The sequence below is a fragment of the Capra hircus genome, chromosome 23 (genome assembly GCF_001704415.2).
Source record: "Capra hircus breed San Clemente chromosome 23, ASM170441v1, whole genome shotgun sequence".
Taxonomy (NCBI): Eukaryota; Metazoa; Chordata; class Mammalia; order Artiodactyla; family Bovidae; genus Capra; species Capra hircus.
The window spans coordinates 38653553-38663853 of NC_030830.1; the positions used below are offsets into that span (position 1 = coordinate 38653553).

Here is a 10301-nt window from a genome sequence, read left to right on the forward strand (position 1 = left end):
CTGGAAAAAGCCCATTTCTGCCTTCCGCAGCTCCCAGTCAACAAGCCTGCTGTTGTTTCACATCTTGATTGCTGATCACTCACCCAAAATAACCTGCATGCAGTGTTTCACCAGCTGCAGCTCTCTCTGCAACTGCCTTAATTTAGCAGCCAGTCACATTTGGCTCCACAACAAAGGGGCTCTGGGAAGGGGCCCCTCCCTCATGGCCATCTGTTGTGGATTGAATAAAGTGCCCCCCAAATTCATGTCCCCCACCCAGAACCTCAGAATGTGACTTTATTGAAAATAAGGTATTTGCAGACATAATTACCATGGATTAGGATGAGGTCATACTAGATTAGGGTGGGTCCTAAATTCAGTGACTGATGTTCTTAGAAGATCAGTCAAAGACAGACACAGTAGTGAAGGCCATGGGAAGAGGGGCAGAGGTAGGGGTGATGCAGCGACATGCAAGTCAAAGAACACCAAAGGTTCCAGGAGTCACCAGAAGCTAAAAAGAGGCCAGAAGAGATTCTTCCCTAGAATCTTCAGAGGGAACACAGCCCCGCCAACACCTTGATTTCAGACTTCCAGCCTCCGGAACTGTGAGAATAAATTTCTATGATTTTAAAGCCGCCCAGTTTGTGGTAATTTGTTACAGCAGCCCTAGCAAGCTAATACGCAGACCGCCACCCCAGTTCAGCCCCACTCCGGCCATGAAAGAAAGGACCTCACACACACAAGCAATTCTCCACATCATGTGCTTTAATTTTCCCAGCCAACAACTCCGAATTCTGCGTCTAGGAAACTAGGCCTGTTTCCTACACAAGCCCTCCATCCTCTGCTTGGAAGGCTATAATCCAAGACAGGTTCAGACTTTAGTAGTGATAAATAAATATTGGTCCCAGGGGCAGTGCCTGCCAGGTGGTACCACGAGGCCATTCCTGGGCTCAGCCGAGGGTCGGGCTAGAAGGGTCACTGCAACTTCATGCCACTCCGGCGCCGAGAGTCCTTCCGGGCAATGGGGCTGAAGTTCACAATCTCCTTGTAGATGTGCTCTGAGGAAGGCAAGGGGGTTCAGGGGGTGGTGGGTGCTGAGGGCAAGCGCCTACCTCCTTCCCCAACAGACATGGTGCAAAGAGGGAAGTCTGCTCAGCCCAGGGAGAAAGAAGTGCACGCAGGAGACAGTGTTTGCTCAGAGAGAAAGAGGCCACAGTCTCCAGGAGAAATGCCAGGGCCACTGAGGCCAGGCGGGGAAACGAGGCCAGCAGAGGCGAGGCTGCAGGCTGGGGGTGGGGAGGCGCTGAGGCGCCCGACCCTTACGCTTCCATTCGTCCACTGTGAGTCTCTCGCGTTCTAAGGAATCTTCGAGCGGCTGCTGGGCCTCTGTCTCCTCCTCAGGGTCCCGGAAGGGCTCAAAGAAGGGGTGGGCAAGGGCCTGCGAGGCCGTCAGGCGCTTGTCCACGTCCAGCTCCAGCATCTTCTCCAGCAGGTCTGTGGCTGCCATCACGGAGTGTGAGCCTCACGCCCCAGGCCCAGGAGAACCCAGCCCACCCGCGGGGACACAGACTGCAGGCCCCCGAGACTCACCCTGGGGGCTGGCACGTGGGAAGAGCTGAGAGAAATCCTTTCTGGGGCTTTGTGGCAGGGACTGGATGTAGGATTTGGCCTGGAAGACAGAACAGCACTGAGTAATCCTCAGTTGTCAGCTCCTTGGGACTCAGGCCATAGGATCTAGAGCAGGGACCCCAGAAAAGCCGCTGAGCAGGGCTGAGGGCTCAGGTCCGAATCCAAAGTGAGATAAAGGCAAGAGAGCTTACCAGGGCAGAGGGGCGGTGGGGTGAGCCCATCTCCCTGACCCTGGCCAGCCAAGGGCACAGCCCCAGCCAGCCTGGGCCCATCTGCCACTCACCGCCTTGTCATTCAGCTTCTGCACAAACTCGGCGCCCGGCACCCCAGTCACTTTCAGGATCTGGGTCAGCTGGTCCAGGTCTTGGCAGCAGGTTAAGGCTTGGCCTCACTTGCTGGGGGTGGGGTGGGGTGGGGGTGGTCTGGAGCTGCTCTTCCCGCTGCCCCTCCATCAGGCCCGCCTAGAAGGGTGGACCATCCAGGCTCCAGACACTCACCTCCTCCTGCTTTCAGGAGGGTAGGTTCATCCTTCAGGATGCAGGTGAGACTTGCCACCTGCCAGGCTGGGTTAAGGGTCCCTCCCCACAAATGCTCCTGCAGGTGCCACCTTCCCAGCTTCATCCCACTCCGTCACCTCCATGTACTTCTTCGTCTGCTCCCCCCACACCCTTGCATTCCGAGTTTGGCAGGGAGACCCCGTCTCGTCTCTCCAGTCCCTGTATGGCACACGGGGGTGCTCAACTGGTGCATGTGGTGCCAAAACATCAACTATTTGTCTGCAGGATGGTGGAATCACAGGTGACTGGTTTTCATCATTTTGTTTCTCTGCACTTTAAAATTAATCCACTGGGAAGCATGTATCACTTTCACATTAAGAAAAAGAGAGAGATTTAAGTAATAAAGTGTCTGTTGAAGGAATGAATCCCTGGATGAAGACTGGCTTCTCCAGCAAAGGATACAGTCTTTCCCCTTGAACAGCGTCTTCCCTGTCAGCATCTCTGCCATGATACAGCCCACAGACCAGATGTCCACTGCAGAGGGAGGGGGAGGAGGTGTCACCTGGACCGGCTGGCCAGGGCCCGACCGTCTGTCAACCCAGAGTCTCCAAGACAGGCTTGAGGCAGCCATCAGAGAAGACCCCCAGCCCACTCCCCGGGGCAGCCGACCACTGACCGGTCTGGTTGTAACGCATCCAGCTGAGAATCACCTCAGGGGCCCGGTACCAGCGGGTCACCACGTAACCCGTCATCTCCACATCCGTATGCCGTGCCAACCCAAAATCCAAGATCTACAACTCGGGGCACAAAAGAAAAAGAGCTCACTGAGGAGAGGGGGCTCATGGAGCAGTGTCTGGGGGCTCCGGTGGGAGAGGAGCCCACCCCGAGCCCAGGCTGACCCCACCAGGGCCCACTCACCTTCAGCTCGCAGTCCTCGTTCACAGCGAGGTTGCCCGGCTTCAGGTCCTAGAGGAGAGATGGGGCGCTGGGTGGAGGCAGAGACGAGGTGGCCCCACTCGGCCACCACCCAGCACGCGGCCCTGCCCTTTCTCTGGGTACCGGCCTCCTGTGCAGAGTGAGGGTTGGACCGGGTGTCCTCTAGGGTCCATCCAGCTCTAAAATGCTCCTGATTCTTGGAGCCTGAAACACCCAGCTCAGCTTCACTGGTGACAGTTTCCCAGAAAGTTCCCCCAAACACAGCAATTCTTCTGAGCAGGCTTTCCTGGGCCAAGGCTGGGTCTGAAAACTCTCTATCCCTGGCTCCCCTTGCTCCATCTCCCCTCTTCCAACTTCAAGAAGACCCCAGGGGTGGGCAGGACCTTTGAGGATGTAGCGGAGAAAGCACTCACCCTGTGGACGACCCCAGCTGAGTGGATGTACTGTGTTGGGGAGAGAGAGGGAGAAGCGTGAGTCCACAGTACAGCTTTCACACCAGGGGCTTCGGGCTGGCTCAGAGACCGCCTCTGCCCTGCCATGGCATGTCCTCCCAAACCTTCGAGGCCTGGCCTCCCCCAGACCCCAGGTCTCAACACCCAGCCCCCCTCCTCTGCCCTTTGTCAGGCTCCCACCCACCTTAAGACCCTTGAGCATCTGGTACACCAGGTACTGGATCTTGTCCTCACTGAACTCCATCCCCATGATCTTCTGCAGGTCCGTCTGCATGAAGGGCATCACCAGGTAGCTGCAAGGTATGAGGGCTTCCTGAACAGTCCCCAGCCCCAACCTGCCCCAGGTCCCAGCTCAGAGGAGGGGCACAGGGCTGGGGCAGAACAGAGGCCTTAGAGATGACCTTCGTGTGCGAGAAGAGCCAGCCCCACAACAGCCAGCCAAATCCCCAGGCAGTGGGCCTCTCGGCTCCTGGCTCCCAGCCTGGCCCTGGCGGCCGCCCTGTTGGCAGAGCTCGGTGTTTCAGCTGGAGCTGTGCTCAGGAAAACCAAATGCAGCAGTGTTCCCGCTCTTCAAAGGTGTCCTCTCCTTGCCCTCCTCCACGCCCCACAGAAAGCCACTGCTGTGAGTTAGAAACATCTGCCAGGATTTCCTTCTGCTTCTGTACAAATATTTTCTCCCCACCTCAGAGGGTCATGAGCTGCCATGAAAATCCTCAAACATCCAAAAATGTCTCCCTTCCAAGAAGGAAACAATAAAACAGTTTCTAGGAGGGTGAAGAAGGAAGAAAGAGATAGTTGAACCATTACCCTCTCTTAATGGGATTGCAAAACAGGTCAAAGTCAGCAAAATGTAACTGCTACTCAAGGCAGTAACAGCAAAGTCCAGCACAAAAAAGGATAAAGATCTAGAAAGGAATTAAAATAATAAAAGAATGTGGAGGCCATCTCCATGAGCCTGTGACTTCTGGTTTCTTCCACCTGACTGTGCCCCCTCCCACGCACTGGGACCCCCTGCTCCAGGCACAGGCTCCTCCCCACCTTCATGTTTCACCTCTACGTGGAAACTGATTCTTTTCCGCTTACAAGCTCACTGACGTCCTGCGATGCTACAACCACCCTCCCTTAACCTTATTTCTTCGCGTACCCCACTCCTTCTCTCTCTTTCCCTCCTGATCAAACTTCTAGAAAGAGTGGTCCTCACCTGTCCACCCCACTGCCTTAATGCACAGTTCCCTGACAACAGGGTGTCTGTTCCTGCCCCACCAGCCCAGAGCACACACCCACGACGCCCTTTCTTTCTACTGGAACTTGTGCAAAGCTTGACACCCCCTCAAGATTCTCTGCGAATCCTACCTCTGGTCAGGCGGCCTCAGCTCTCTGCCTGCACATTCTCGTGTAGCTTCTCTTTCATGTTGGTATCTTAACCCACAGCATCACAGCAGGCTCTACATGAGCCTGTCCCTGGGCTTCGGCTCTCATCCACCAGTGATTATTCCGGCCCAAATCCACATCCCTGGCTCAGACCTTCCTGAACTCTGGGTTTATTTGCTGATTAAACACTTGAATGTTCATAGGCTTTTCAAAAATGAAGTGTCCAAAGTGGAGTTCATTATCTTTCTCCTAAGATCTGTTCTTCCTTCACCTGGTATTCCGAGTAGGAACCTGGCATCCCCTGGCTCTCCTCACCACTGCCTCCCAAGGGATACAACACTCTGACAGTGCTGCCTCTCGATGGGTCTCAAGTCAGCTCTTGGGACCCTGTCACCTTGACTGCATTTAGACCAAGGTCTAGTTCTCCCAGAGCTGTGTCCCTGGTCCTTTCTTGCTGCTGCCCAGAGTGCATCCCCCAAATCCGATCTGACCACCTCACCTCGCTGCTCAAAACCTCTATAGCCTTGAGGCTGCCTGTGGAATCAAGTCTGGACTCAGCCTAACTAAATCAGCCACTGCTTCACTGTACATCTCAGGATGGCCCAGCCTCTTTCACACGTGCTTCATGGCCTTGGTCCACGCAGTTCCTTCTCCTTGGGATGGCTTCAGCCCTTCAGCCTCAGGCAAACATTGACTCATCCTTCAGAGCTGAGTTCAGAGTTACCTCCTCTGTGAAGCCCGCTGAGGCAGCTGGCAGTTCCCGGCTCTACCCAGACTTAGAGCACTGACCATCACTGTCAGTATTCACCACTGTCCGTCCTGGAGGAGCTGGTCCACTTTAAATTCCCAATGCTAAGCCCAGCAGCCGGCATTGTAGGGGGAAAAATCCATTCAAACTCACTGCATTAAACTGAAAACAAAAGCATCCTAATAAAGAGAACTGTGGCTACAGTTGAAATAGGACTGGAAAAAAAAAAATCCACCCTCTCAAAGTTTCCTAAATTTTAGCAGGTACTGCACTAGCAAAGCTGTGCATTTAGCAACTAAATTTTCGTGTTCTGTGTAATTCTGAGAAACATCCCCATTGGCTGGGGCAGCCAAGGCTTTGTGATCCTCGCTCCATTCTAGGAAGAGTCCTGAGGTCCAGACCCACACCTGCACCAGGACATGGTGAGGGAGGCTGATGCAAACCGTGTGGGGACTGGCGGCGATGTCTCCGTGGTGTTGAGGGTGGGTAAAGCAAAGCAGATGAGCAGACAGCTCTGTGTCAGCCAGGCTCCGTAAAAAACCCTTCCCACCTTTTCAGGCCAGCCGTTCTCTCCACCCTGGGCTGGATCTCTCCCCAGCCCAAAGGCATACAGCCTCCTGGGACAGAAGAGAGAACCTGGACCCTCCCCTTACTTGCCCGCGCACCCCTCCCTCCAGTGGCAAGTAAGGTCTGCAAATATCCCAGAACCCAGCACAGCCCGACTCACAAGTCATGGAAGTTGCGCAGGGAGGAGGCTGGGGTGAAGACATCCAGGAGCCCAATGACCTAAAGAGAAGATGGCCAGTGAGGGCCAGGCAGCCGCCGCACCCTGCATTTGTCCTCTGAGTCCCCAGGCCTGCACAGGACCACCTGCCCTTTCCTAGAACAGCACCTCCAGCAGGAGGCAGGTTCCCAGCCTTCTGGGAAGAAGCAGTTAAAGGGGCAGAGGTGGGAGAGGGATTCCTCCACCTGGGCAGGAATTTGCAGTGCACTGCGATGGAGAGTCAGGCTGGGATAAGAGATGGTGGACGTGTCTGTGCTCACTGACCCCAAGTCTGGTGCTCAGGACAAGCAGCACAAACCCAGTCTGTGCTCAGACAGGGAACCTCCAGTGGGGAAGGGAATCGAGGAGGGGACAGAGAAGGGATCTTCCAGCCAGCAGGCTCCCTGTCCTTGACCTTGGGTCTCACCACATCCAACCCTGCCTGCCAAAGGGCTGATTCAGAGCTGGGGCAAGACTTCCCAGCTGGAGGCCACGGGGAGGAGCTGCCCGAGGAGGAATGGGACTTAAAATATGCACAGTGTTTTGAACTCTTTGTTTTAAATGCTTGGGTTTCCCCGGGTGGTTTAGCAGTAAAGAATCCACCTGCAATGCAGGAGCGGCAAGAGATGTGCGTTTGATCCCTAGGTCAGGAGGATCCCCTGGAGGAGGAAATGGCAACCTACTCCAGTATTCTTGCCTGGAGAATCCCATGGGCAGAGGAGTCTGGCGGGCCACAGTCCATGGGGTCACAGAGTCGGACACAATGGAAGCGACTTAGCACATTTTTAAAAACGCTTGTCTGCCAATACAGGTATCCTGCAGCAAAGCCTAGGGGCCAGGCTCAGCACTGGGTCACTAGTTTCCTGGCTGTTTCAATCAGACAGGACAGTCTCAAGGTCAGGCTCCGGGGCCTGGAGCCAGGTTGTCTAGGGTCAGATCCCAGCTCTGCCACTGACTAACCATATAATCTGTCTGTCTACGGCCATACCACCCTGAACATGCCTGATCTCGTCTGATAACCTGTAAGTCTTTCTGTGCCTCAGTTTCCCTGTCTGTATAAGGGAGTAATGATACTTATATGATACTGTGAGGATTAAACATTCTAGTTTCTGCAAAGTTCTTAGAGCTGTGCCTGGCACATAAGTGCTCACAGGTTTCTATTATCCTTGTTGTAATTATGTGGAAACAACATTAACCAGGATACTGGGCACCAGGTCTCAGATCTAGAACAACTACGGAGTTCCTCGGTGCCCATTTCCTCATAACAGTGAGACACCAAGTTCATTCAGCTCCACTGCCAAAAATTCCCTTGCACCTTACCTGGGAAGTAGGCGGGGTGGGTCCTGGCACATAGTTTTAATAATCAGGTGAGGAACAAGGATCCAGAGGAGCAGGGAGGAGGTTCCCTTTCTGCTGGCGCTGTTGGGTCAGCATCTTGGGGTATCTTCCGTGTGTGCGCGTGCGCATGTGCACACACACGGAGGGGCTGGTCAGGACCCTCTCTGGGGCTGCCCTCCCGTCCCTGCCTCCCCGAAGCAGCCCCCAGGCCCAGCCTACGTTCTCATGCTGCATGTGTTTCAGCAGCAGCAGCTCCCGATAAGCCCGCTTGGCAAAGATCTCGGACTGGAAGGGCCGGCTCAGCTTCTTGATGGCCACCTTTTCCCCTGACCGCTTGTCGATGGCTGAGCTGTAGGGTCAAAGGCAGGTCAGCAGGGAGCACGCCCCCCCACCCCCAGCCCCAGCCCAGGGGCAGGCAGGGCTCCAGACCCTGGGTGGCATCTGCCAGGCCATCTGGGGAGCCACGGCCATCCTCACCCCAATCCCTCTGGGCCAGCAGCCTAAGCTGGGAGGAGCTGATGCCCACCACCGGGAATGTGAGTGAGTTGCTGAAAGCACAGTGGGACTGGGGGAGCGAGGAGGGAGCAGGCAGGATCTGAGAGAGGTGCCCTGCACCAGGGTCAAACACAAGTTAATATCAACAGGATCCCAAACAACTTGGCAAGTCACTTCTTGTTTGCCCAACTGTGTACCCATGTGTATTAAATAACAATCAATCGGGATTCAGCCAGATGAACTCTGGGGTCCCTTGTAAGTCCTGGAGAAACAGATTCAGTCCTAATTCAACCCACAGAGACCCCCCAGCAAGCAGGTGAGAAAAGCGAACTGGCGCCTGGGGCGACCCCATGGCCAGCCTCCACAGCCCGAGGCTGCTACTCCACTTCGAGGTCCAGTTGCTGCCTCCTCCAGTCCCAGGGCTCAGCCTGGCAAAAGCACCCGCAAAAGTCTTCCCAACCCGCAGGACTCTGGGCCTTGGGGTCCTTGATCAAAGGTGGTGGGGGCACAGCTCCGCGCGCCCAGCAGGTGAGGGCCCCCGGATGCGGATCCGGGAAGCAGATCCGGGGTGAGGGTGGGCATTGGTCTGGCTCTGGCTCTTGCGGAGGCCCCGCCCGCGTCCCGGTGCCCGGGCGCCCACCAGCGGCCTGGCCCGGTGCCCCGGGCGCCCCCGACGCCCCCGTGTCGCGCAGGCGCGGGGGAGGGGGTGTCTCACCACACGGAGCCATAGGCCCCGCTGCCTATGTGCGTCAGGGACACGTAGGTCTTGGGCAGCTCCCAGGCGGTCTTGTTGACGTCCTGCTTGTAGAAGCCCTTTTTCCGGGTGAAGCTCATCCCGGGCACTCGGTGTCGGCGGCCCCAGCGCGGTGGCTGCGCTCGCGGCCCGCCGGGCTCCCAGCACCTGGCCCCCGCCCGCGGTGCCCGCCCAGGCCTGCCGCTCCTCCCCTGCGCGAGGGCGGGTCCCTGTCCAGGCCACGCGGCCCACCTGCCGGCGCGCCCAGGTGCGCTGCGCGGCCCCGCCCGGGCCTGCCCGGCCGCGGCTCCCGGGAGCCCCGGGCTTCCGCCAGGGTCCGAGTTCGGAACCCCGGCCACAGACCCGCGCGAAGCGGCAGGTGCGCCGCGGTGCAGGGGATGGGGTGCGGGGGGCTTCCCGCCGGGTGCTGCGGTCGGCCTGGGGGCCCATTTGCCTTAGGGGCCCCCACGGAAGGCAGAAGGCAGGAAGACAGCCTCCCAGCTGCTGCCAGCGGAGGATTCTGTAGGAAGATCTCGGAGATTTTTAAGACAATTTTGGGGGAACAAAACCCCACAAAAGCCCATAACTTGTTTGGTATGGGAAGTTTCAAACATACGAAAGTAGCCAGTGCTTCTCACATTTGAATGCGCACACGAATCCCCGGTGTATTTCCTTGATTACAGATCCTCGTTCAAGAGATCCGGGGTGGAGCCAAGATTCTGCATTTCTCCCCAGCTCCTAGGCCCAGGGATCTCTGAATCACATGTTGATAAGCAGATTCTAATGACCCTGCATAACCCCAACTTCGAACCCCACAGCTTCAACAAGTACATCAACTCTTAGTCAATTTTGTTTCCTCTACATACTTCCTCCCCCATTGTTTTGAAGCAAAACCAGGCATCCTATCATTTCATCTGAAAATATATTTTCGTATCTCTAGAAGATAAGGATTGTTTTAAAAACACAACTACAGTATCTTTTTTACACCTAGAACGAATAACAGTAATTCTGTAATATGAACCATCCGGCCTAGATACACATTTCCAGTTTTGAATGAGCTTTTGCTGGCTTCCCACTGCCCTGTGAAGGCAATGACAAGCCTTCGGCCACCTGTGTCTGGGTGGTTTGTGCATCCTGAAGAAGATTCTGGGCTCAAATTAAATCACGGAGACCTCCCACGAACAGGGTCAGCGGCAGAGAATGGCTGCAGGAGGTCCAGATGCCTGACCTGGCTCGGCTGACCCCTTGCTGGCCTGGGAATTGGGTTGTGGACCGAATGAAGATGCTGCGCTTCAAAGCCAGGGAGCTCCCCCTAGGGAGTCTTCAGAACCCAAACCCTGTGCCACAGCCCCACACAGTC

At 56.0% G+C, this 10301-nt stretch overlaps 1 protein-coding gene across 1 annotated transcript; it reads right to left on the bottom strand.

The window, feature by feature from the left end:
- On the bottom strand, positions 725 to 9131 carry MAPK13 (mitogen-activated protein kinase 13). The gene is made up of 12 exons (XM_018038788.1): positions 8924 to 9131; positions 7933 to 8062; positions 6340 to 6398; positions 3678 to 3786; positions 3455 to 3484; positions 3024 to 3071; positions 2782 to 2896; positions 2568 to 2639; positions 1892 to 1971; positions 1570 to 1648; positions 1303 to 1479; positions 725 to 1037 (listed from the first exon to the last, which is right to left on the bottom strand). Exons 1-12 carry the CDS (start codon positions 9040 to 9042, stop codon positions 955 to 957), a joined length of 1101 nt encoding a protein of 366 aa, XP_017894277.1. The 5' UTR covers positions 9043 to 9131; the 3' UTR covers positions 725 to 954.

Bases quoted from the DNA above. Each gene is read 5' to 3' on its own strand.
- MAPK13 (XM_018038788.1), bottom strand. From the start codon at position 9,042: ATGAGCTTCACCCGGAAAAAGGGCTTCTACAAGCAGGACGTCAACAAG. The intron at 3,787-6,339 runs GTGAGTCGGGCT...CATACCTTGCAG, and splicing joins CTGCGCAACTTCCATGACTT to CTACCTGGTGATGCCCTTCA. The intron at 1,038-1,302 runs GTAAGGGTCGGG...TGCCTTCCTCAG, and splicing joins CACAGTGGACGAATGGAAGC to AGCACATCTACAAGGAGATT.